The sequence below is a fragment of the Lonchura striata genome, chromosome 8 (genome assembly GCF_046129695.1).
Source record: "Lonchura striata isolate bLonStr1 chromosome 8, bLonStr1.mat, whole genome shotgun sequence".
NCBI lineage: Eukaryota > Metazoa > Chordata > Aves > Passeriformes > Estrildidae > Lonchura > Lonchura striata.
This window is the reverse complement of record NC_134610.1, coordinates 37,570,937-37,598,063: the sequence shown is the minus strand read 5'-3', so window position 1 is coordinate 37,598,063 and position 27,127 is coordinate 37,570,937. Positions and strand designations below refer to the sequence as shown.

At 44.0% G+C, this 27,127-nt stretch overlaps 1 protein-coding gene across 2 annotated transcripts in view; it reads left to right on the top strand.

The window, feature by feature from the left end:
- The first annotated feature begins 5,510 nt into the window (after positions 1-5,510).
- Positions 5,511-27,127, top strand: part of LOC144246712 (transient receptor potential cation channel subfamily M member 8-like) — a 29,224-nt gene continuing 7,607 nt past the window's right edge. The window contains exons 1-17 of one of the 2 annotated variants that reach the window (XM_077785206.1): positions 5,511-5,555; positions 7,865-7,969; positions 9,087-9,160; positions 10,581-10,737; positions 13,614-13,791; positions 14,130-14,302; positions 14,933-15,107; positions 16,023-16,090; positions 19,265-19,462; positions 20,248-20,350; positions 20,887-21,005; positions 21,639-21,929; positions 22,257-22,352; positions 22,930-23,059; positions 24,069-24,214; positions 24,705-24,817; positions 25,413-25,629. In XM_077785206.1, the coding sequence (XP_077641332.1) occupies positions 5,514-5,555; positions 7,865-7,969; positions 9,087-9,160; positions 10,581-10,737; positions 13,614-13,791; positions 14,130-14,302; positions 14,933-15,107; positions 16,023-16,090; positions 19,265-19,462; positions 20,248-20,350; positions 20,887-21,005; positions 21,639-21,929; positions 22,257-22,352; positions 22,930-23,059; positions 24,069-24,214; positions 24,705-24,817; positions 25,413-25,629 (2,385 nt within the window). In that variant the 5' untranslated portion in view covers positions 5,511-5,513. Of the gene's footprint in view, positions 5,556-7,852; positions 7,970-9,086; positions 9,161-10,580; positions 10,738-13,613; positions 13,792-14,129; positions 14,303-14,932; positions 15,108-16,022; positions 16,091-19,264; positions 19,463-20,247; positions 20,355-20,866; positions 21,006-21,638; positions 21,930-22,256; positions 22,353-22,929; positions 23,060-24,068; positions 24,215-24,704; positions 24,818-25,412; positions 25,630-27,127 lie in introns of those variants that run through there. The other variant, XM_077785207.1, reaches the window with a different exon arrangement.

Here is a 27,127-nt window from a genome sequence, read left to right as displayed (position 1 = left end):
TGGAATGGAATGGAATGGAATGGAATGGAATGGAATGGAATGGAATGGAATGGAATGGATGTGCAAGGTTTGCATGTTACACCCAGCTCCCAGAGAATGGAGACTGAAATAGTCCCAAGCATATGTTAATTTTCACTGAATATTAGATGAATTTGACAGCGTGTTTTAGTCATATGGCTCTGTGGAAACAGATGTACTTCTTCACTGGAGGGAGGAGTTTATGTGGATTAAATGAACATTTGAGAGCTTTTTCTTTGGTCTTACCACTTGTTTTTGTGCTGTATGGCTTTGATTTCTGTATATGATCTTAGTGCATGCAAAACAGGCACAGGAAATTATGCATAAACTCTTAAAACAGAAAGATGATACAGTTTGGCTGAATTATGAACTTTACAAGAGCAAATGACAGCAGTTATTACTAAAGATAATACTCTGAATCTTGCAACAATATTACCATGAGCCTTGAAAAATTAATGAACTTGGTATTTTCCTTAAATATTCTAGCCATATTCAAATATACTTGATTATTGAAATGTGTCCTTCCTTTCCAAGAAGGTGGTTTTCATGAAGTTTTGATGCAAAAGTGAAAAGAATTTAATTTATTTATTGCTTTTAGTTTGATTTTTCTTTAAGATCTGAAAGTTTTGTTGCTGAGACTTCCCTGTGATTGTCATCAATTGGAATATTCTGGATTAATGCACATTTTAATTTTGATCCTAGTTGAATTCTAAGAAATCCATGGAGCTGTAACTAAGATGTGAGCCCACTGCATTGAAACTGGTGGAAGTGAGTCTCCAGTTGACTAGAGTTGTGTTAATTAGAGCCTTCTTATTGCTTTTTCTTTGGGTTTGGGGTGTATTTTTTTAGCTCATCTCAAGCATGCATCTCCTCTCCTCACCTCTCCTCACTTTTAAAACTTGATGAACACTTTTTCAGAACATTTCCATCAAATAAAGTGCATAAAAGCCAGAGGTGCACAATTTCTAGTCACTCAACACTGATAAGCTGAAAATTACATAATTCTTTCTGGTGGATTTTTATTTATTTATTTATTTTATTTTTAGGGCTTTTTACAGAAAGAATCTGCCAGTGTTCTGTTCCTACCTATTAATATTTCACACCAAAATGCACTTTCAGAGCTTTCTGGGCTGACATGCACATCGGAATGATTTCATTGTTCTTCAAATGCAATGCACCCTCACACTGAAAGGAAATACAAGTGTCTGCATTTAGGAATGTAAATTGTGAAAAAGGGTTTTAAATGCTTGTGGACAGCAGGATGGGTGATGAGGGAGGGCAGGACCACAGCTCTCTGCTTTGTTGTATCCCCATTTTCAAGGTTCCACAGCATTAGGTCTTTATCTCTGCAGGGTCACACTTAAATTTTCCAGGAGACTTTTGTCTTTCAGTGAGACTAGTTTGACAGTCAGACTAGTCAGAAGTGCTTCTAATAGATTTAAATTCCATTAAAAATCCCCTCTTGAACAGTTCCAACACCACTAATTGCCTTAATATTGCCATTTTGCACCAGCTTGTGTTCTCTTTTCTCTTTGGTGTGTCCTTTAGTGTGTCATTGCAGGATTGATGGAATGCTCTGTTACATTCTTAGGTAATGGCTAAAAACTGCTTTCAATAATTAATATTAAATTAAAACTCCCTGTGACTTGAACAGCTTGATGGAAATATGCCATTCCACAATATTTGCCATTCAAATGAGTAAGAGTCACTGGAGCTGGGATCTTCTATGAAACTTGCTTTGTGTCCAGCAGTGCACCTGCCCTCCTGAATGCAGAAGAAAGGAGAAACCAGAAAGCGCTGCCTGCACACAGAACTTTAGCAGCTGTCACCACAGAAAAATGCTCTTTAGGCTCTTCCAAGATTTTTAAAGGCCCAAACCCCAAAGAAGTTGTGCTATCTGTGCTTTTGTTGCCAAGTTTGTATGTAACAAGACTTAGACCACCTCTGCTTTGGGTAGGACTCCAGTCTAGTTTGAGTAGTTTCATTGACCTTGCTTGCACTGAAGAAAACCTTCTGTGGCTCCTCACTTTAGTGTGCCTTCATATAACCCAAAATTAGGACAACAAATTGACTGTATTATTATGGCACATAATTCTCTGTATTCCTCCTCAGGTTTGTTGTGCTCATGCTCATTATGTTCGAGATGCTTCTGAAGATGAGGAGTGCTCAAATGTTATCTTGTAGTTCCCATTTAGGTTGTGAATCCAAAATCCCAACATGAAGAGAGTGAGGAGCCACACAAGCAGCTGTTATCCCTGTTCAAGGTGGGCTTCTGCAGCTTGGATAAAAAGGGGAGAAGTAGATTTTTGTACAAGCAATGGAGGGGTGCAGAAGGCAGGTCATGCACAGCAAATGAAATTCTGTGTGCAGCTGCCAGTTTCCTGCTCAGAAACAGGAGCAGTGTTAACAGCTTGCAGGCAAAGCAAGAGAAATCCAGAGGGATTTGGGGGATAGAAATGTTCTTTGTGACTCTCCATGTAACGCTTTGTTTGAGCTGCTGTAATTAGTAAGTACCCTGGCTGTTCTACGACAGTGTTTGACATTTTGTTCTCTCTGGCAATCCATGGGGAGAGCTGAGATGAGGGAATGTTCATGATTAGCACTCAACAGAGTAAGTATTAGTTTTTTTGCCTGTTTGAGCCATCATACTTTTAACTATTGGATTCTGTGGAGCCTAAGTTTTGAAACCCCACATACAGATCTCCAGGAAGACATTGCCTTGCAGCAGTGGGTAAAAATTATAGAATCCCAGAATGGTTTGGGTTGAAAGGGGCCTTAAAGCTCATCTTCTTCCAACCTGCCATGGGCAGGGACACCTTCTACTAGACCAGGTTGTTACAATGCACACTCAAAGCTTAGCCAAAAAACCCTTCCTCCTAAAAAGGGATTTCATGGCTAGTAATGGTGATCTCACTGCTGTCAGCCAATGATGGTCTCCTTGGCATTAAAATTGTTGCTTGGTGTGGTGAACTGAGACTGACTTAATTTTAAAAAGCTCCCCACCCCAATCTCCAAAATAAAATAAACTCTACAGGAGAGTTAATATATATTTCACAGGGATATAGTGATAGGACAAGGGGAAGTAGTTCTAGAATGAGAGAAGAGAGCTTCTTTAGATGAGATGACTGCAAGAAAGTCTTCCCTGGGAGGGTGGGCAGGCCCTGGCACAGGTGCACAAGAGCTGTGGCTGCCCCTGGATCCCTGGAAGTGTCCCAGGCCGGGTTGGACACTGGGGCTTGGAGCAGCCTGGGACGGTGGAGGTGTCCCTGCCCATGGCAGGGGGTAGGATGACATGGGCTCTTAGGTCCCTTTTGACCCAAACCATTCTGGGATTCTGTGATTTCACTTGATTTCACAGGTATGTAGTCAATTCTGCCTTCACCCATAAAAAGCCCCTCTCAAGATTTCACAGGTTCTGGGAGAAAAAGTGATTTCCTGCCAGCCAGTGAATTCAATCCCATTGTACCTATTTTTGTGCACAGTGGGGGCTGCAGGGCTCAAATCCCTGTAGCTCTTCAGGCACCATTTTACTTAAAGCTTCTCTCTGGCTTTATACTTAATTTTAAACAATCATAAGGCTTATTCAGATGCAGAAGTCTCTTCACTGCTCTCAATACAATGGAAAATATTTTCGTATCTATGTGAATTTCCACTTCTTAGTAATACAAGCGCTTGCTGCATTTTGATTCCTGTATAGATAACAAGAATTCTGATCCTGAGGTTGACAGCTTTTAATTTTTTTCCACCAGAAAGACACAGAGCTCTTTGTCCAGGATCCATAACATCACCTTTTGGTTGTTCACAAATAGCTCTGTCTAGTCCAAACCTAGTTAAATAACCTCTGTGAATTGGGAGATGGGACGTGCTGTGCAGTTTGGCAAGTTCTTACTGAAATCTCTGCTGGAGTCAGCCCTGTTTTTCTGGAATACAGTAAATATTAACATGTTCTGTAGATTTGGAATACCTGTATGTGTATTCTCCAAACAAGAATGCAGGAATGCTGGGAAGTGTGAATTATTGCCCATGGAAATGCTCTTGTCTTTGGAAAATATTGATTATCTTTACCCTAAGACCTTTCAGAGAGCATTTTTGACTTACGTTTAGGATACCAAATTTCTTACTTGAGAACCATAAAGTGGCCCCAAAACTCTATCTCTTTTCCAGGTTTGCTCTACCTAAGAGAACGAGGCAGAAAGGTTTGCTCCTCAACTGTGTAATAACATTTTTAAAATAATAACTGAGCTCTCCATTTACGTACTGGGTAGTTATTTTTCTTGAGAGTTGCCAGCCAGGCTGGTTTCACAGGGCAGTGATTAAGGGGTTATCTGCAGGTATAAACCACAGTAAAGATTTGTGTTCAGTACCTCAGGAATGTTGCTGCATGACCATAGTGCTGCTGTCCACAAAAACCCTGCTTTAAGGAAACAGGGTGCCAGAAAATGCACAGGAGCTATTTAGTTTCTTCTCAGGTTTAGCTGCAGATCCATGAAATCTGTTTTCTTTGTGTTTTTTTAGGAGCAGTGGGTCACTGGATGTGTTCTGTCATTCTCATCAGACACGTTTTAGGGACATGTTAGATGCTGCCATGTGGGGTGTGATAAGTGATAATTCATGAAAATGCAGATGTGTATATGCCAAGGTAATGTGAGATCTAAGACAAATAAACCTACCTTTCATCACAGAAATAAAGATTACTCTGAGACTTAAAATCCTGAAATGATTTAGGTTTGAAGGGACCTCAAATCTCAAATTTTCTACCCCCTGCCATGGGCCTGGACCCTTCCATTAGACCAGGTTGCTCCAAGCCCCTTCCAACCTGGCCCAAACTTGTCCAAATTGGGTGACTGAAAGGCAGCAGAAGACTCTCCAGCAGCAAATGGAGCAACACTACTTTCTGCAAGGAAGGTGGCCTGGGAGCAATCCATCTGTCCATGGAGTCACTGAATAGCACAGCAATAGAAATTGCTTTTACCTGAGTGAAAAGCTTTAAGGCAAAAGCAGGAAAACACCAGGTTACTCCATGCCGAGTGTCAAACAAAAAATTAAGGAACTGAGTCTGATTTTTGTTGAGTAAAAACACTTTTTAAATCCTCTGTTGCACTCAACAGCCTTGCAGTAAATTAGATTAATAGGTGTTGATTTCACAGCTGCTTCATTATCTCCTGCAACGTTAAAAATCGATTTATTTATTCCCACAAGCGTTTTCTTTTACTCCTGGCTTTTCAGCGGTGCCGTTGATGCCACACACGAGCTGCAATGTTTTCTGTTCCCGCAGTCCATGGGCAGCAGGTGGGACAACAAACACCTCCCTCAGAAATCACCTGCGGCTGCTGTTCCCCGCACCCTGCTGCAATGAAGCCTCCTCAGGAGCTGGGGAATAACTCCGCTGATCCTCGCTCCTGGCCATGATCCCTCCCTCCCGTAAAAGGAAGGCGTGACGCAGATAAAGGTGGGGCTTGGCCCACCCGACTATTTCAGAGCCTTCCCTTGCAGTCATGATTGCAGGAGGAGTCCTGGGGCATATTCTGGAGGCTTTGGTGAGTTTGTGCTACTGATTAAATCCTGGTTTTTCTGTCCTTGAGTACGCTTGTATACGCTTGTACTTTGAATACGCTGAAGTTGTGCGAGCGGGTGCAGCTGAAGTTCGGCCACATCCTCTGCTGCTGGAGAGGTTTCATGTAAAGCCAGTTTCGGGAATTGTTAATGCAATTTGTGGTTCCGTGTATCTAGAAGCTTCCTGAGAATGGAGCTGGTCTTGCTTTTTCAATTGCAGACAAATTTCTAAAAGCCTCTTACTTTGTCTTTTTAGAAATAGTTTTTTTTCCTCTGTGTTATGTCGCCTCAGGCTGAAGATTTCCTTGGATATGCTCCTTGAATTGCCTTGGAAGTTATAGTCTTATGCTTTACAGGATTATTTTGGAATTTATCCAATGGTTGTTATTCTCAATATATGTTGCTCTAAGACAGTTATGCTTCAATGCGTTGAATATTTTTATTTAATTTAATGGGTTGGAAATGTGTTAGCAAAAGAGTAGTTTGCCTTTTCCGTGGACTGCAGCTATGTCGCATGTTTTAAAATATGTATAATTGCTGTGTTATCTGCGACACTTGCAGAGTTGATGAATGTCACTCACTGGTATCAGCTAAACACTGTGCTATCGATGAAGCTTTTCAGCATTTAGAATTAAATACCAGGTTCTCAGGGGGGCTCTTTGCACTCTCGCTAACTCTTTTCAGTTTGTTTGTTTGTTCTTCTTATAAATAATTTAGGAAAAACAGCAAGGCAAACTTGAAGTCCTGTAGTGTTTGGAATTAATAATTTAATGCCTTTGTTTCCTTTTAATCTCCTTTCTGTGCAGTTATGTCCATAGTCACATTTCTGGCGTTAAATTTATTAAACAAATCAACAATGAAAGTAAAACTGTCAATAAATAAGTATTGTAGATCCAGACCTAAATGTAATTTCCCTCCGTGGAGCTTTTATCTTGAATTACAGCTTTAAAATCATCTTTACACTGAACATTAATCACATGAAATATTAAGAATTCCTTTCTGGGTTACTAGGAAATACATCTTCCGGTGCAGAGTTCTCTGTGTCCTTAAACTTCAGGTTTATCAGTGATAGAGTGGCATAGATCCCTGGGCATGCTGCAGAATTTGGGGGAAGTAGCTGAGGGCTTCTGCCATGCACAGTAAACAACACTGAGTCAATCATGCTCCCCCTCAACTCGAGATGTTTTTCAAAGGATTTTTTAAATAACTATAACACATAAATATGTGTCTTTATGGAAAGCTGCCGTTCCCCACTGCTTTGGGGGCTTGCTCACATCACATTCCATCATTCTGTTTACAGAAGCTGCAGCTTCCCACTGCCTGTGCCATTCCTACTGTGTTGAATGCCCCAAGGAAATTTTCACACTTGCTGGTTCTTGGCTCTCAGGAGTTCTGTATTTACCGGATAATGCTTCAGTGTTGCTGTGCCTGGGAGGGGTGCTTTGTGTGCCATGCAGTGACAGTAGTACCCAAGAGGCAAACCCAGAGCACACAGGCAGGGAAAAAGCAGGGGAGAAAATAGTGGTGGAAGTACAAGTAGGCTCTGAGCTCCCCATGTTCACTGGCTGACAGCTTTTCTTTCAGGAAAAGGCCTTTTCCAATATTATTCACGGAGTAGGTGAAGGTAATTGAAATATTTGTACTAAATAAGTATGATTTTGTTCTGTGCTTTGCTGCAAGTGTAGTGATGCTCCTTCAAAGATGGTGACTTAAACACAGGGATCTGCTTTGGAGGGCAATTAAAATGTGTTTGCTTCTACAGGTCGCTTCCTGAATTTTGGATCCAATATCCCTTAAAGCCACTTGCTCTTCTGTTTGCACGTGTTGACTGTTCTTGTTCCAAGAGTGGGATCAGTGGTGGGTGGTGCTGCTCCTCTAAGCTCCTGGGGTCCTGCTGCTTTAGCACTGCAGTTTTTCCTCAGTGCCTGAAGTGTTTCTTCTTAATATCCTCTTTAATTTGCAAATACACTGGATTAAGGACTGTTCATATATATAAGCCTGAGCTTGCTTATCAGAGACAAAAGAGTTAAAATATGGGAATGAACTGAACGGGATGGCACTTAAGGTATGTGCCTTTCTCAAAAGATGTTGGAGCTCTTTTGGAGAGAGGAAAGACAAATATGAAATAATAGAAAATATTTTTTCTGAATGTTTGTTTCACGCTTTAGGAATAATCTCCATCCTAATTCTTTATGCTGGATTCAAAGAACCTCTTCCTTGCCTTGCTAGGGTGCAAAGTGCCCTTGCTGTTGTCTAGTGTGCCTCCATCTCCCCCTCTACCATGCTTTTCCAGGTTTCCATGGGCAGCATGAGACACCGAAGAAATGGCAATTTTGAGAGTTCCAGACTCCTCTATTCCAGCATGTCTCGCAGCATAGATGTGGCTTGCAGCGATGCTGTGAGTACCTGGTACATGCTGGTGTCTCGGGAGGCAGCTACAGTGGTGGTGAATTCGGTCAGGTCAGGAGCAGGATGCTGATGGATTTGTCACTTTCCCCTTTATGGAGAAATTTTCCTGACCAGTGACCTTCAAGCAGCAGCTGACACGGTGAAACCCTAAGGGTGTATTGCCTTCCTTTTGAGCCCTGTAGCTCTTTATTGTGCTTTCTTCATCACTTCTGGTTTTAAACCTTTTCCTGCGTTGCAGCAAGAAACAAATTTGTCTGTGTAAAGACAAAGCTCTTCTCGCAGCTTAATGGCCAAGGCAGCCAACATATAGTTATGCTAAACATCCCTTCCTGCCTGAAAGATCTGCTGATTCCAGCAATTGTCTGGCAGATTCCCTGCTCCTGGTGGGTTTACAGAAGGCCTGAATGACCAATTCTTAGGACTTCAGCAAGTGCTTCCTCCTTATTCTGTGTTTTTGGTCATGCACATTTGTGACTTTTACCGGTCGAATGCGTTCCTTTCCGTTTTCCTTGTTTTGGATATAATGCTTGTGATGTTTTATCTGCTTGGAATAACTTCTCCTACCTGCTGTTTAACCACAAGTGTTGTGTCAAACGGGCAAACTGAACTGTGACCGCCTGTGTTCCCTTTGTGTCCCAGTGAAATCTCGCCCTGCAAATCTAAGCTGTACTTAAAAGCAAACCAAAAACCCCCAACTCTTCATCAGCAAGTGAGAATTTGTCTTTGCTTTCTTAGCTCACAGAGGCAGATTAGGGATAAATTTGCATTCCCCGAGTGTCAAAGCTTCTCCAGGGAGTTTCAAGGTTAATAGCGGAATTAATGGTTAAACAACCTGGAGAGACTTCGCATTCCACTGAGCTCCCAGAAAGGAGGACTTGAAGTTGTTCTGGTCTCCTACTGGGGTCTTTGTGTGTTGAATTAAAACAGTCTCTACCTTAAAGAACGTTGCAGTCTTCCCTATTTTATCTTTATTTTTTTTACCATTGGGAAGAATGTTTGCCATAGAGTTTTAAGCAGTATCTTTGTGTTCACACTGTCTGTGCTGTTACTGAGGTATCTTCTGTTCATGAGTTATCAGAAATAAACTTCTAAAAATTATTTTCCAGGATCTGGCCAACTTCATCCAAGAAAACTTTAAGAAGAGAGAATGTGTCTTTTTTACAAAAGACACCAAGTCAATGTAAGGAGACACTTTTCTCTTTCAAGAACAGGGGGCTGGTATGTCAGGGTATTTCTGTCTGCAAAGGCAGGGAGAAAAGTTTTGGGTTTTTTTGTTCAGAGTCTGGATCAAGCAGTACAATCTCACCTCAGTCCCCTTGTTTGAGTTACTCCACAAGTAATTTGATGCGGAACTAGGGATCTCATCTTCTAGCAGCTCTGTCACAGGGTTTAATATCAAATTCCCTATTTGAAGCATAACTGGGACAATAAGATGCTTGAAGGATGCAGCACTGATATTGGTGTATGACAAGGTATGCATCAGAGGTTTGCATAATTTGAATTTTCCTTTTAAACCCAAATAGTAAATTTAATGCACAAACCTTACACAGGCACTAGGTTTTGCTCAGGCTGATGTTCTCTTGAAACAGAATATTAAACTGGCCCCATTTTTAGGCACAGGTACCAGTGCAGTGCTACTTTGAGGACCATAACATTGTTTTGTGGTTTGGGGGTGGTTTTTTTTTGTCTCAGAAGAAAAATGATCAAACTAATATAGCTGCAGAAATCCTAGTATTGAGCTCTGAGGGCTGTGTGACACCACTCTGCTCTGAAGCTGGAAGGAAATTAGTCTCATTTCAGAAAGTCTTGCTCGGGGTTTTCCTCTGCCACCAAAAATGGGATGTCTGGCAAGGCACCAGTGGATTGAGGAGCTGGTTCTCATCAGCTTTTCTTCCTGCAAGCCCTCTGGGAGAGGATTGCAGAACTTGCTTGGGTTATTTTTGTCTAGATATTTTTAAGGTAAGCTGGTTTCATTTGCAAGGTACAGAAGAGTAAAAGAAACTTTTCTAAAGGAGACAAGCAATTCCCCCTTCTCTGTGTCCTCTGAGGAAGCAGGAGTGTGGGCTATGGGAGAGGACCTTTAAAATCAAGTCAGCCCAGCACCACCACTAAACCACATCCTCAACTGCCACATCCACATGATTTTGGAATACTTCTAGGGATGGTGGCTCCACCACGACCCTGGACAGCCTGACCAATGCCTGACAGCCCATTCCATGCAATTGCTTCCCCCCTGATACCCAATCTGAACCTCCCCTGGCACAACTTGAGGCCTTCTCCTCTTGTCCTGTCACTTGTTACCTGGGAGAGGAGATGCAGTGAACTCATTCTGTGTGGTTAAGAGCACAAAAAGGGGAAAAAAGCCCCTCAGCACAGCCTGGTTCCTGAGGTGTGTTCCACTTCCCAGTGCCGGGTAGAAGCAGGCTTTTGGGGAGGAAGCAGGATCAGCTTCTGCTCTGCTTTGTCAGGTGGTAAATCCCAGTAGAGTGCCACACACGACTGGTTCTGTAGCTCCACCTGCTGCTTTCCTTGCTGGCAGAGCTCCCTTTTCTGTGCTCAGCATCCCTCAGGGGTCTCGTGTCTATTCCCTCTTCTTTCAGGGGTAACTTATGTAAATGTGGATACCCTGAAAATCAGCACATAGAGGGCACCCAGGTTAACACCACCGAAAAATGGAACTACAAGAAGCACACCAAGGAGCTTCCTACTGATGCCTTTGGGGACATTCAGTTTGAAAACTTGGGGAAAATAGGAAAGGTAAGTGGAAATATTAAGGATATTCATGAGGCCCCTGTTGAGTACCAGTGGGAGCTCCTGAAAAGCAAGGAAGGTGAAATGGATTTTATTCTAATGGCAGAAGATAGGCTACAAGCGACAGAAGCAAGTTTTTCAAGCCCTGAAAATAGGTAACAAAGGATAATTCCTTCTGTGTTACTTGTTGGTTAGGCTGGTCATGGGAGTGAAAAGATACACTCTCTTTCCAGACGTGGCAGGTGAATGAGGGTGATATTCAAGGATTATTTTATATACACAGACCAGCTTGCTCAGGCCTATAAGCAATTGACCATTTCCCAGGATGGAGAGTTCTGGAGGGGGATGTAAGATATCTGTGGAACTTCAGAAGTTTTATTCCATTTGTTGTTTTCTTTTTTTTTTTTTCCTTGTGTCTTTGCTCTGAGTGGGGACAGCAGAGGTGTAGGAAGAAGAAAATAGCTGCTGTTGCTGTTTCTGGTGATGTGAGGAGTCACATGTGGCTGAACTCATCTGCCTCCTCTAAATGGCTGATATTTAACACCAGTGCAGGTTGCTTGGGACAATCAGAATAAATCAGAGCCTGCTGTGTAAATTTGGTTTGTTTCATGCAAAGTAGCTGAAATAAGAGGCTCTTTGAGTGGGAAATGAGACTGAAAGTTTCAAATCACGCTTAAACAGATCCATGTGCTTCAGGTCTTTTTTGATATGCACATTTTAGCTTTTTACTACTTTGTTGTAAGCTGCTGTGTGACTGTATTGGAACAAAAATTGCTTTGCTCTGTTGCAGTATTTCAGACTTCTCAAAGGTTAAATTTTCTTTCCTTAGGCTGTGTCTTCCCCACTTCCAACTTTGGGAATCAGTTCATGTGCACTCTCAAGGCCACTGTACACATTTCAGAGCATACTTTGTTTAAGCACTGCATATAGGTCTCCTAGTCCATCCCATTGGAATGTTGGCTGGAATCACATCTTAATTCCCTTCTTATTCCCTACACAGCAAGGCACCTGCTGCTACTGAAGATTGCCAAGTATTTTCTGTTGATGCACGGCAGGGAGGACTTCAAACTCGGGGTGACCTGAGAATTGCTGTCAATTATCAATGAGGGATGGAAAGTTTTATACCCTGCATTGTGACACATGAGTCCTAAAAAGTTCTGAGCAGAAATGAGATGTGAACAGACCCATAAAGAGGTTTGAGGACAGGCTGGGAGAGCTGGGGGTGCTTAAGCCTGGAGAAGAGAAGGCTTAGTGATTAGATTATGTCTAATCAAACAGATCCAGAGAGACCTCAGTGCCCCTCCCAGTGCCTAAAGGGCCTCCAGAGAAGCTGTAGGGGGGCTTGGGATAAGGGATGGAGGGACAGGACAAGGGAAAGTGGCTTCCCACTGCCAGAGGGCAGGGTTAGATGGGATATTGGGAAGAAATTCCTCACTTTGATAATGATGAGGCCCTGGCACAGTTTGTCTTAGAGAGGCTGTGGCTGCCCCTGGATTCCTGGAAGTGTCCCGGGCCAGGTTGGATGGGGCTTGGAGCAGCCTGGGATAGTGGAAATTGCTCATAGCAGGGATGGGACTAAATGATCTTTAACTCCCTTCCAGGCCAAACCACTCTGGGATTCTGTAAAATATCACCCTCTGTAAGTCGTGCTTTTGAGCTCTTCGTTTCTGCTGTGCTGCTCAGACCCTGTAACATCCATGAGCATCTCAGTCGCTGCATTTAATGTTCTGGGAGCCCGAACCCCAGAAAGACTTCCTGAGCCACAGCCCTGGTGTGGGAGCAGCATCCAGCAGTACCACGAGATGGCATCCTTGTACTTCAGAGGAGGGAGATGCTGAGCTGAGGAGTTCACCTGCTGCAGTGGAGCTGTCAGCTTTGCTGTGGGCAGGGCTGACCACGTTCTTTTCCTGGCAGCTCCCCCCTCTCCTATAGGGAAGCCTCTCCACAAAAACACCCAAAGCTTCATGTGACTGAAGCTTCTTGGGGCAGAAGCTGTGAGAGTCCTTTAGCTTTCCTGGGCATCCTCTGTGATGGCCTAAATGCTTTAACTCCTTCTGGGAACCTGTCTTGGAGCACATGAATATTTTTATTCAAGTTCATTGTCTCTTAGGTGGGGACATTTCTTTCTCAAAGCAATATTTCATTTTGCTCTCCTGCAAGTACTGGGCAATCAATATGAAATCCTCTATGATTCAGGTCCAAGCTGCTCTTTTTCATCTCCTAATTTGGCTTGTGCAGCCATGAATGTCTTCCAAAAGTGATGAAACTGTGAAGGGGCTTTTGAATAGCAAAGTAAGACAGGGTCAGAGGAGCTTTTACATAAATGGAGACATGTTTAGTCCACCTGAAGCCAGATAATCTTTCTTACTTTTTGGCGTCTTTGTAGAGCATTCAAGCTTTACTACAAACTTGGGATATTTGTTTTGTCTTACACTTGAAGCACTGGAGTGGGTACGTGTTGTGATAGGGACACCACTCACATGGAGCCTCAAATTTATTTGGCTAGTGAATCAAAATACAACTGTCATTATTATTAGTTCACTTGCAATAATGCTGCCTCTCATTCATAATCTAAGCTTTAAATAGCACCCTTGGAGTTAGTTGCTGTAGTGGTGGTGTGTTCATCCTTGTAGAGTTCCTCTGAAGCCCAAGGTCACTGCTCTTGCCTTATCTAGAGCAAGCTGAGTTGGGTGCCTGGTTGTAGGGGAAGGATAAAAGTGCTTCAGAGGAAGAAATAAGGATTTCATCATCACCTTGCCTTTCATCTCCTGGCTGTTGAAGCTAAGCTGTGCAGCAGAGAATAAAATGCAATCTCTGGGTTGTTGCCAGCCACCTCGGTTTCTCTCCTGCTATATTTGTTCTCCTATTTTCTCTCCCCCAAGTACATACGCCTGTCATGTGACACAGACTCAGAGACACTCTATGATCTCATGACCCAGCACTGGCACCTAAAAACCCCAAACCTCGTCATCTCCGTCACCGGCGGCGCCAAGAACTTCGCGCTCAAGCCCCGCATGCGCAAGATATTCAGCAGGCTGATCTACATCGCCCAGTCCAAGGGTGAGCACCTCCTTCTGTGCCTCTGTTAACCTCACTGCTGCACAACAGGCGTGCAGAGGTAGCAGCTCAACGGGTCTGTGGGGGAGCAGAGCTTTCATTTTGCTTCTGCTTAGCTGCTGCACTTGGAACACATGTGACATGAATGGTTTGGAAGTAACACGAGTGGGATTTAGTCAGGGGTGCCTGTGATAGCATAAGGTGAGTTGTGTAGCATCTCTTCTGTGCTTAATTAAAGAGCCAACCCCCAAGGTAACGAAAGGGGTTTGGGTTAAGTCTTTAATGCCGTGGGAGGGTGGATGTTTGGCTGTGTTCCCCCAGGTGACTGAGTGTTGTTCCAGGAGCCTGGATTTTCACCGGGGGAACGCACTACGGGCTGATGAAGTACATTGGGGAGGTGGTCAGAGACAACACCATCAGCCGCAGCTCTGAGGAGAACGTGGTGGCCATTGGCATCGTGGCCTGGGGCATGATCTCCAACCGGGAAACCCTCATCCGCACGGCTGACAGCGATGTAAGGAGCACGGGCTCAAGGAGTCATTGATGAGCTTAGAGTTAAGGTTGGACAAACTGAGACTTCTGAGATCATAGAGTCCAGCTGTCAGCCCAGTGCCACCACCACATTCACAATGTGAATTAAACCACGTCCTCAAGTGCTGCATGGATGGGTTGGTGGGAAAAGAAAGAGGAGGCTCGGCCTCAAAACGTTGGGTGCTCTTCTCAGAGCAGGAGCAAAGTAAAATGTTCTCATGCCTGAGTTAGTCCAAGGTCACATCAGGCCTGGTGAGGAGGATTTCAGCTGTGCCAGATTTTGGCATGTCTGTGTGGGAGTTCAGCTGCTGTAACTCCACGTCTGGCACTGCTTTAGGGAATAACTACTCCCATGGTTATTCTAGCTCTGAATTCCCTGTGCACTCTTCCACAGTAGGGGTTCCCATGAGCTAAGGCACACGGTACCTGCTGCTGCTGTTTAGGATTTTCATTGACACTGTCATCCTACCTGTCAGATGCACTGGGGTAGCCCCCTTTGTCTCTTGCCCACCAAACACGATAGAGCACATCTAAAAAATTGTCCCACCCCATAAATAGGGTGGGCGTGTCCTTGTCCTTGAATTCCTGGCTCAAATGCTGTGCATGCCCCTAGGGGAGCTACCTGGCCCACTACATCATGGATGACCTGAAGAGAGACCCCCTGTACTGCCTGGATAACAACCACACCCATCTCCTGCTGGTTGATAACGGCACCCACGGGCACCCCACCATAGAGGCCAAAGTGCGGACCCAGCTGGAGAAATACATTTCAGAGCGGGTTATCCCAGGTATCCTCCTCCTCCTCCTCCTGGCTCTGCATGCTTTGGGGCTGATCCACAATTATTTCCTTGGAATAAGAAAGTAGTGGCAGCATCCTGTGGCTGCTGAGCTGCAAGGCATCTGTGTGTGAACTGCAATGCATCTGGAGCTCTTTCAGGAGCAACACCTTCCCTCATCTTCCTTTCTGTGTGTCTTTTGTGCCACAGCAAATGCTTCACTTCAGCCACACAGCCCTTCCCTCCCTTCCTCTTTGAAGCTCTATATCTCTCCTACCTGTCACTGAATTCCAGGTAGCTGGAGCACAATTACACAGGCTTTTCCCAAAGTACTAATTTATGAGGATGATTGAGCTGCCTACAACCTGCTGCTAAATAATTTCTCTTTCACCCCCTTCTTTACCAAAAAAAAAAAAAAAAATCAAAGGCCTTAGCAGGAAATTTTTAAAAAGCTTTTGGGCATGTTGTTGTTTGGGTTTGATTGTTTTGGTTTTTGTTTGGAATGTCTCTTAAGCACTAGCTCCTAGATTTACAGAATTCTTACCTTTCTTCTACGATTGGAAATGTGAACTCAGATTCTTTGTCTTGAGCTTGTGATATGAACCTTTCATTGACTCAAAATAAATAGTCAAATGAGCAGACAAATAACAATAAAATTCCATTTTAAGGGCTACAGAGATAGCAAAATTTAGGATTTCTAGAAGGGAAAAGCTGTTGGAGAAGGGTGTCTGAAGTTAGCTATGCAGAATGTTATGCAAAACTGAGTTTCCATTAAAAATACCTGTTAGTAACCAGCAAAATCAGCAGCAAACTAGTATTTATGTGAATGGCTTGGAAATTCTTTCATTGTACTCGAGAAAAGTAAGTTGTTCAAGCTGCATTAATTGTTTTCATATTTTTCCTTTTTTCTTTTGATGCATTTCACAGAATCTAATTACGGTGGGAAGATCCCGATTGTGTGTTTTGCCCAAGGTGGTGGGAAGGAGACTTTGAAAGTAAGTTAATTTCTTTCTTTCCAGGAATCACAACAGGTCATTGCTCTGATATTGGAGACAAATTGCTCCAAATGAACCTTGACTAAGTAGACAGTGCTGTTATTTACAGAAGCTTGCCTTACACTTGCTACAGAAGGGCCTTGTTTGTAATTTAAGCTTTTGAACTTTGTTTCTATTAAAATTTCTGCACAAAGTTTCTGCCAGGCAAAGTATTGGCTGGGCAGTTCAGTTGTCTCAGTTCTTCCACACCACAGAATGTGAAGGGACATTATAGGCCACCCAGTTCCACCTCCTGCCATGGGCAGGGACACCTTCCACTATCCCAGACAGCTCCAAACCCTGTCCAGCCCAGCCTTGGACACTTCCAGGGATCCAGAGGCAGCCACAACTCCTCTGGGCACCCTGTGCCAGGGCCTGCCCACCCTCACAGTCAATAATTTTCTCCTAATGTAAGCATAAATTCCTTCCCTTGTAGTTTTAAACCTTTAAAACTCATTGTCCCATGTGAAAGTTTCTCTCCCTGTTTCTTATAGACCCCTTTAAGTACCAAAAGTACTTAAAATCTAGTTTGTACTTGAAATCTAGTTTGGCTCTAGACCTGGTTTAAATCTTGGCAGAAGAGCAGGGCAGGAGGGCTCTATTGACTGACTCTTCTAAACCTATATGGAGAAGGACCAGGCATCACCTTCAAATAGATGAGAGGATGAAGAACAAAGAAGTTTCTTAAAACAGGATGTCTGAGGGGGAAGGGAGATTGCTTCTAAATCTCTCTCAGGCTTAAAAACCAGGGTTGTTTCTTGCCCATTAGTGGCCTGAGGAAGCAAAGGGATCTGACCCAGGGTTTTCAAAGTGAGGGGATGTGGAGTCAGGCTGTGTGGGAAGGGAACAGTAACAGTGAGGATGAGCTCTGACCAGCTACAGGAAGAGCTGGTTTAGCCTGTAGAAAGAGCTGGGAAAAGGGCTGGATTGTGCAAGAGAGTAGGATGCAACAAAAATAAAGTTGAAGCAGTATTGTATTTATGATTTTTTTTTTTATTATGGTATCTTGGTACTTCCTGTTCTGACAAGAGCTGTGCTGTTACTGTTGAGGTTGATCAAACTACTTGGCTTGTCAGGAGGATAAACAATGTGACTTCAGAGCATGATCTTTGCTTCCTCTTCATTGCTGGTGTTAATCAATTGGTCTGAATCAGTGTGAAATTCCAGATTGTTATCCCAGCCTCCCTGTATGTTTCATGGGAGTTTGCTTCCATTCACATGATGAATTTTATCTTTGCCCAATTGCGATGAATGCAAATGCAGTGTTAATTGGAGGTCCTGAGATGAAATGAAGCATCCAGTCAGGATTTAGAGGAAGGCTGTGCTCAAAGGGTTGTGTTGGATATGTCCATTTCCTTTTAGCTCCAAATTGCTGATGTTTGAGAAAGGATTTGGCTACCACTGAAGGAGCTGACTGACTGCTAGGTGCTGTAGCTGTGCAGACTTATGATTTCGTATTCCAAAACAAAAAAGATTGTTTTGGGGAGACCTCAGACCCACTGTTAAGCAGTGATACACAACACAGACTTAGTAGCTGCCTAACCAGAATGAGTAAAAGCCTTGTTAAATCAAATGCATAATTCCTGGCAGGAGTTTCCTGTGGGAAGTACCTGGATGATTATTCAGTTCAGGGTCCATGCTGCTCTCTTGGCTATTTCATAGAATCAAGACAACATTGAAGTTGGAGAAGACTTCTAAGATCCTGAAGTCAATCTAGCACCATTACCATGTTCACCACCAAACCGTGTCCTCACGTGCTACATCCACACATTCTTTGGACACTGCAGGGATGGTGACTTCTTAACCAGCCTGTCCCAGTCCTTGACAACCCTTTCAGTGAAGAATATTTTGTGATATCCAACCTAAACCTCTCCTGGTGCAACTTGAGGCTGGTTTATGTCATGCTGAGTTTTTATTTCTTGGTGTTGGAAGTGCACTGAGATATTCTGAGGTGAAGCCTTTTTTAAAGGAGTAAATTGAGTCTCTGACCAGCCCCAATGACTCGGCAGAGTCCATGCTCTGGATGTCTGTCCTTGCCATGCCTTGGTCCTAGCAGTGCTGGCCAGGAAAGGCTCCCTCTTTCTCAGCTTCTGTGCATGATGACTAGAATCAGCATTAGTGAGGGAGAAGTAAAACTGTTCCAAGCTTCTGTTTTAAATTTCCCTGTGATGTAAAACATGCACTTTAGCTGAACCTTTTTTTAGAAAACCACTTTCATCTAGCTGATAAGAAAAGCCTCCTTGCCTTTGTCAGAGACCTGCTCTCCAGTTGACAGGAGGAATGCACGCACGGTTTTGATGACTGAGTTGTTTTTTTTTTTTGTTCTCAAAAAACTCTCTTAACTAATAGATATTCTGTCTTTCCAGTGTTTGATGATAACTTGCATCGAGTCCCTTTGTACAATTTGCTGGCAGCCAGCTTATGCTGTGACTGTTCTCAGTGTAGTGATGCGAATGAAACCAGCATCTCCTATGGTCTTTGCACCAGGAAGGTTAATGGTCCTTCCAGCATTATTTCAGCAGGTTTTTGTCTTGCTATTAATCCGTGTACTATATTGCTGTGTGTGAAATCATGTAAGTGGCTACTTGGAGACTTTCAGTAACATTAGATTGTGATGCTACAGAAATGATCTCTCTGTAAAACACTGCTGCTTCTGCCTCCAGCAAATAAATCCAGAGCCCTGGGTCCCAGCTGAGCAATGCTGTGCCATAAACCAGCAGTGATTGTAGCTGGGCAGCACTGTTGTGTGACCTGAATGCCATTTCCACTTGGCAGTTGTCCTGATCTGCTGATCCACTCTCAAGCTGAGCAGCCTGGCCTACTGGAAGTTGTCTCTGCCCATGGCTGGGGGTGGAGCAGGATGTGCTTTGAGGTCCCTCCCAACACAAATTGTTCTGTGATTCTATTAAAATTTGGCGGATGGCAATTTCTGATTCTCAGTCTCTCTGGGGCTCTTTACAGCCCTCTCTCATTAGATGGATGATGCTTTAAAGAGTTGTCACTGGTAATGCATCAGTGGCTAATAATAAAAATACTCCTGTGGACTGTGGGTTTCTGTTGTTCCCTAGGCTTCCTTACTCAATAGCAGGCTCTAGTAACAGTCATGCTTCAAGTGCTCTCCCTGTGTCTCCTTAGTCCATCAATGTGGCCATCAAGAGCAAGATTCCCTGTGTGGTGGTGGAAGGCTCTGGGCGTATTGCTGATGTCATTGCGAGCCTGGTGGAGGCTGAAGGCACTCTTGCTTCCTCCTGTGTCAAGGAGAGCTTGCTCAGGTTCCTGCCTCGCACCATTTCCAGGCTCTCAGAAGAGGAGACTGAGAGCTGGATCAAGTGGGTGAGTGTGGGATGCTGTGGGAGGAGAGTAGAGGGAGCAGCTGGTGGCTTCCAAGTCAGGGGTGTTGCTGTCTGGTGACATATGGGGTGTGCAGGGCTCCTTGACATGTTACATCTGTGCAGATTTAAAAAAGGAAAATTCTGAATCTCCAGGGGTTGGAACAAAAGCCTTGGAAGGGGCTGCAATCAAGTCAGAAGATGTCTGCTCACAGGAAAGTTAAGAAGGTTCCAGAAGGATCTCTTCCCTGTGGAGTGTGGAGCTGCTGAAGGCAGTGTTCCCTGTCTGGCCACACTCCTCACAGCTTCTGCTGAGCTGCTTTAGAGTGTACTTCCTCCTGCATCAGAAATGGCCAAGATTATTTGTCTTTCATGTGCTAAAATGAAATTGACTCTACAAAGCTTCATTATGAGAAAAATTATCTGGTTTTGACAAAGCACAAGGAGGTAGAGACTGTTCGCTAACAAACTGCTTGACATAAGTTGAAACTTGTGCTGTCACAATCTTTTCTACTTTCAAGAATCACTTCTAATTACTGGGATTATATCATCTTGTTCAAAATTATTTGCATAGGGGAATCACAGTTATTTGCTGTATGTTCAGGGGATAATTAACGTTGTCCTTTGGTGACTTTAAAATCAAGCTCATTATCTACTTCTGTTTGGATTTGTTAAAACCCAGGACTGATGAGAAGCAGCTTTTCTGTGATGTGGTGGCAAATTTCTTTTTAATAGGAGATCTGTTACTAAACAGCCTTGATAGCTTTGAAACACTTTTTTTTCCTGTAGATCAAAGAAGTCCTTGAGAGCCCTCATTTACTGACCGTGATCAAAATAGAAGAAGCTGGAGATGAAATTGTGAGCAATGCCATTTCCTTTGCCCTGTACAAAGGCAAGTAATTGTTTTTCTGAGTTTGTTTGGGGATTTAAAAATTGAAAAAGAAATGGCTATTTATTCTCTAGAACAGGTTTCCTTAGAGCAGTGCTATCTCTCTAGAGCTAAGCTACTGCCACAGTGTGGAGCCTGTCTTCTTCTGAAGGGGTGTGGGCAGGCTACAGCAGCAGTATGGGATCTCTCAGTGTGGGAAAGATCCAAACCAGGTAATGGGGAAGGCAGCTTGGAGAACCCTAGGGATGCTGGTAGGAATCCTGCAGAATCTCTGCTGTGTAGAGGCTGCAGGACTCTGAGGAGCCTGAAGGAAGCCTTGTGCTGACTTTGGTTATGAGGTGCTCCTGGCAGCTCCTTTGTGGCCTGTCTTGGACCATAAATACATCCCTGAGCCTCCAGCATCCTCCAGCCCCCCAGTCGGGAAGATGTGCATGGGTGTGGGGAAAGAGCCACTTGGAAGGAGTCTTGTCCTGGCAGTGTGAGAAGCAGAGATGATAAATATGCCTGGTCTTGACCCAGAGGTTGTTCCTGCTCTGCAGCGTTCAGCACCAACGAGCACGACAGGGATAACTGGAACGGGCAGCTGAAGCTGCTGCTGGAGTGGAACCAGCTGGAGCTGGCCAGCGATGAGATCTTCACCCAGGACCGAAACTGGGAGGTACAGCCCCCTTCTGAGTGAGTGCAGGGGGGACACATCCCAGTAGGAGCCACTGTCTCAGCACCTCAGCCTCTTGGTGTTTATTGCTCCTGCACTGACACATTCCGTTCAGCCTGGAGAAGAGGTCAGACCTCCTTGGGAGCTGCTGCTTCCTCACAAGGGGCAGCTCCCATCTCTGCTGTGACAGGGATAAGACCCTAGGGAGCAGCTGGAGCTGTGTCAGAGGAGGATCAGGCTAGATATTCTTCCTCTGGATGATGCTGGGCACTGCCCAGGCTCCCCAGGGAATGCCCAAGAAGCATTTGAACAATGCTCTCAAGGATGCACAGGATGGGATTGTTGAGGTGTCTGTGCGGGGCCAGGGGTGTCAGACTTGATCCTTGCAGGTCCTTTCCAACTTGGGATACTCCATGAAGCCATGATCCATCATTCCATGATGATCTATTGTATGATCAGTGGTTGCAAAGGTGATCTGCCCATGCCAGAAATGCTCTGGGCCATCCAGCCAGGGCAACCGTGTACAGAAAAAAAACTGATTCTGATGAAAACGTGACAGTGACCACATGTCAGGCCTTAGATAAGGTGTACACGTCTCATATGTTCCCTAATATTTACTTTTCCACTTCTTCCTAGTCTGCTGACCTGCAGGATGTGATGTTCACAGCCCTGGTGAAAGACAGGCCCAAATTTGTCCGGCTCTTCTTGGAGAACGGCTTGGATCTGCGGAAGTTCCTCACCACTGAGGTCCTGAGGGAGCTGTACACCAACAACTTCAGCAGCTTGGTGTTCAAGAACCTGCAGATTGCCAAGAACTCCTATAATGATGCCCTCCTCACCTTCGTGTGGAAGATGGTGGAGGATTTCCGGAGAGGTTTCAAAAGATACTACAAAAACAGCAAGGATGAGATGGAGATCCAGCTCTCAGTGAGTGATGCAAGTGAGGTTTTATCTGGACTGCAGTGGTTAGAGCAGAAAGTGCCTTTTACACAAATATTCTTATTGCCAGCTTCAGGAAAAACACGGAGGCCGATTCTTTCCTGTCGAATACTTTAAAGTCAAAGGTTTTAATAGAAATAGTAAATGTAACCTAGCTCACAGTAGTGTGTGACAACTGGCAGAGAACTGAGAGAAGGGATTGGTGAGGTGGCTGTGAAACAAAGAAAATACAAAAACAGGAGAGTCCAGACATGGATTTGTTCCTGCTGAAAACATTTGGTGAGCCTAAGTCTGAGTTCTTGCTCTCTCTTTCAGGAGGAGTGTCCTATCACAAGGCACCCATTGCAAGCTCTGTTTATTTGGTCAGTTCTTCAGAACAAGAAGGAGTTGTCCAAAGTCATTTGGGAGCAAGTAAGTCAAGTTCTCCTTTATTTCTCTTTGCAGGCAGCACAGTCGGGTTCTGTGCCTTTGGTTTATTGGCCTTTGGAGGCTCCACGTCCAGCTTCAAACACAACACCACAAGAGATAACTGCTAGATGACTCTCAGTAGGTTTTATATTGCCCATTTTGTCTGGATGTGGACTTTATCCTTTCATTTCCTAAGGTTGTGTGTGAGTCAGCAGTCTATATCCATTGTATGTTGTCATCTGTGCCTAAGCTGGGATGCCGAGTTCCCACACATTTCACAGCATGGATGGATTCTGATTCCAGCTGTTTGGTGGAAATCCAATTTCTAATTTGGATTAGACAGAAATGTAAATGTAGAATCCAATAGATCATTCTGGACTGGGAACTGAGAAGCTGCAAAATGGAGGATAATGTTTAAAGGATTCCCCCTGGTCTAGTGGAAGCTATCCCTGCCTGTGGCAGGGGGTTGGGATGAGATGCTCTTCAAGGTCCTTTCCAACCCAGATCACTGTGGTTTCAGGATTCTGTGATCATGTTCCATTCTCAGGGGGATTTGCATGACTTTAGTCTCTCTCCACAGACCAGAGGCTGCACTTTGGCAGCCCTGGGGGCCAGTAAGCTCCTGAAAAGCATGGCCAAGGTGAAGAATGATATAAATGCTGCTGGTGAGTCCGAGGAGCTCGCTAATGAGTATGAGACAAGAGCAGTAGGTAAGTGGCTGCTCTGTGACTCCTTTAGAAATTTAGTGGGAAGGGTCAGAGACCAGGGAATTAAAAACTAGATATCCAACATTAAATATATTTTTCTTTTATGTCAAGATGTGATTTTACTGCTTAGAAATTCCTTCCATACCATTTGTTCCCTGTAGAAATTTTGTGTCCTGTCTTAAGAATTTGGCTTCAAAGGGTGCATGTTGTGGAGGTTTTTTTTTGGGCTGGAGAATTTCTTTCATGGGGAGGAAAAGCTCCTTAGCTCTACTGGCAGGGCTGAAGAAAGGTGCCCACAAACAGGAAGGAGAATATAGAAAAGGAGAAACTTTCCTAAGGAGTACTGGTAGTATTCAGGTTGGGGAAAAACACCCTTCAGGGAGTACTTCTGGGGAGTGAGAACAAGTAGCAGGTAAAAAGTAGATTGATGATTCTGTGACTTTATAAGGACCAGCTCAAGGCCATGCTGGAAATATCTTGCTTGTTTCCAGAGAGTATCTCTTATTCTACAAAGAAAAAACTGCTGAAATAGACTTTTTTTTTAAAGGTATCTACATCCCTTAGGCCTGATGATTTAGCAAGACACTAAGGAGTGAACAGTGCATTTCCCAGTGAAAAAGGATCAGATTCTTTTTCAACCCTGCTGTTAATTTTGGACTGAATATAATTCATTAGATCAATGCCAAACAGAATTTAAGAGGATGAAGCAAGTAGATTTACTGAGTCATTTAAGGAGGAATTCACATTTTCACTCAATTTTTTAGTTCAGAACTAAGTGCTCTGTGTGATTTAATGTTACAGTTTTTGATCCAGACACAAATTCTGTATCAAAAGTTGAAGATGTGCAAGTGGGGTTGTAAAGGGATGCACAGTCATTCTGCAGTGCTGAAAATGTGGAAAGGGTTATTGTCTACATGCTTTTATATTACAAATATTACACTAAAGATACTTGCACATAAATTGGTGGGAAATTGAAGTTAGAGCTCAATGTGGAGTTGCTTCTTTCTACCAGAGCTGTTCACTGAGTGCTACAGCAACGACGAAGAACTGGCTGAGCAGCTGCTGACCTATTCCTGTGAAGCCTGGGGAGGGAGCAACTGTCTGGAACTAGCAGTGGAAGCCAGAGACCAGCAGTTTATTGCCCAGCCAGGTGTGCAGGTAATGGCAGTGAAGGAAAGGTGTACAGGTCACTGTAGCTCTTGTGCTCTAACAGGGGGTCTTGGTTCCTCTACCCACAAATGTAAATCGGGAGGAAAAAATCTTGACTTGGGGCTATAAATCATCATGAACTGGATAATAAAGATTGCCTGAAGTGGTTTCTGCTTTGGGCTTGCACAGTGTGGATGTAATGACCAGCATGGATGAGCATTGCATATAATCCAATGGTTTGTAAGTGTTTTATCAATCGAGTCAAGTCCTGCTCGGCCTCACTTTTAACTCCTCATGCCATAAATGGAGCATGGCTGCCCTAAGGAGCTGTTACTGATGCAGAAACCTTTCTGTTTTGTTGCAAAAGAAATCCCTAGTATTTTGATTGAAATCTCAAAGTTTGGGGTTTACTTTTACTAAATCAAATGTTCTAAAATAGCATTCCTAGGTTATTTTGTTGCTGTTGCAACAGATAATGGTGTTTCCTTCTTCCCTGCAGAATTTCCTTTCCAAGCAGTGGTATGGAGAGATTTCAAGAGACACTAAGAACTGGAAGATTATAATGTGCCTGTTCTTTTTCCCTTTAATAGGCTGTGGTTTCATCTCATTCAGGTAATCAATTGACTTTTCATTAGTGGGAAATTTTTTTCAGAGGGAAAGCAAGTTAATTAATTGTAGAATCTTAGGGCAAGGCTGGCTGGAGATCATCCAGTCCAACCCTGTGCTCAAACAGGTTCAGCTGGAGCAGGTTGCCCCAGGACTGTGTCCAGTTTTGGATATCTCTAAGGGTGGAGACACCACAGCTATTCTGGGGAAGCTGTTCTAGTGTTCAGCCAGTCTTAGATAAAGGTATTAAAAAGCCAAATGAGCTTTTGACAGTTTGGGTTTCACTCTGATCTTGGATTGAAGACTGCAGAATCATAGGATGGTTTGGGTTGGAAGGGACTTTAAAATGTAACTTGTTCCAGCCTCTGCCATGAGCAGGGACACCTTCCACTATCCCAAGGTATCTCCAAGCCCCATCCAAGCTGGAAGATTTACCAGTTTACTGGAGCGCCTCCAGGCAGGGGTTGCAGGATGTCTTTACCTCTGAAGTAACATCCTGAGCTGGACTTTGCACCCTTTGCGCTTTCACTTTTAAGAACACAGATGTTTCTAGGCATTAAAAGCTATGCTTTGAGACCTTTTCCCTCTTTTAATTCCTCAGGAAAAAGCCTGTGGAGAAGAGTAAGAAACTCTTCTTATATTATGTGTCTTTCTTCACTTCCCCCTTTGTGGTCTTCTCCTGGAACGTCATCTTCTACATTGCTTTCCTGTTGCTCTTCGCCTACGTGTTGCTTATGGATTTCCAGAAGGAACCCACGGCCCTGGAGATCATCCTTTACGTGCTGGTCTTCATTCTGCTTTGTGATGAAGTGAGACAAGTAGGCAGCGCTTGCAACCCCAGAAAGTTTAGTGTTAGACCCACAGCCTTGAGCTTTTCCCCCTCCAAGGCAGTGCAGGTGCTCAGAGCCACTTCCTAGCAGAGCTGCTCAGGCAGCTCAGGGCCCAGTGAGGGATTTTTTCCTCTGGTGTTTAATTCCTGCTTGTGCCCCTGCAGTGCAGTGTCTGTGCACCAAGAGGATAAGCCTGGTGCAGGCATTTCCCAGGAATGCTTGGCTTGCCAAGGTAGTTGGTAGTAAATGGCTAGATTTAGCACACTTGTCTTGGTGCAAAGCTTTAGATTAAGTCATTACCGCCTCTCTTCTCTACATTCCATCCCCTTTATTTTTTATGGTACTAGTAATCTACATACCTTTATGCATTTTTATTTTGCTTTTAATCATCTATACATTTTTTGCTGGTTCAATGTAGACTCAGGGACCAGCTCTGATGGGGGAACAGCATGTGGGACTGCCTTTATAGCCAGCCACTTAGCTGGTATCTTCTCACTTCACATGGAATCTGGTGGCTTTTGGGCAAGCTGGTCTCTGCCAGTCTGTGGTCAGAGCTGGGAGATGTGGGAGGATGCTGGGGGAGTCAAAAAGCAGTGGGTGTGTGGGTTTGGTGCTGCGTTCTGATTCTGCTGTAAGGCCTGAGTCGTGTCATGAGTGTTTGTGGGTGATCTGCTGGATCATCCCACCCTGCAATATCGTTTTCTACTTGAGCTCAGATGACATTTCTGATACTGCTGTTACTGTGGTCTTTTCCCTTTTTAATAGTCAAGGTGGAACACTGTTTATGGCAACTTTACTTGCTAAGAAAATGGGGGAAAAGACTCTTTTGCCATGAAAACACTAATGGAGTGTTTGTTTCTGCTGATTTAGGTTCTGGTGTCTCTGGACCTGTCCTTGCACATCCTGTGTGTACCCAGCAAAAGTCCTGGGGAAAACCTTAGGGATAGAAACCTTATTTTCCTAACAATGTCCCTTTTTCTTTCTACCCTGAGCAGGTAGAACTGCTGCAATTACTGTTAGTAACTGGTAGCCCGACTGTACGAATTTGGCAGTGGAGGCAGCTAGATTTGAAGACTTAAAGTTATCTGCAGCCAGTGTTCTGGCTGCAAAGCCATTTTCCTGAGGAGGAGAAATGGAGCAGAAAGCAGAGCAGTGTCCCAATCCTCTAAACTTCTTGGGGAAATTCCTCCCTGGCTTCCCCTGAGATAGACCATGGGTGCATTAGTCTAACTCTGCATCAGAGTTGTGTGTGTCCTTTATATTTAAAGGAAAACAGAGGGGTCTCTCAGATTTTGTTTTCACATCCCAGACAAAGTAAGAGCAGTTTGCCTGGGGTCCCTGTAGCTGCTGCAGTTAGATAACCAGTTCTGGGGAGATATCAGCCCTTGGTCTGGAACAGTCTCTGACCTGTAAGCCACTGGCTCAGCCCTGCTTTCACTTCTGGTGGTCCCAGGGATTTGTAAGTAGCTGGAGCTGCTCCTAATCC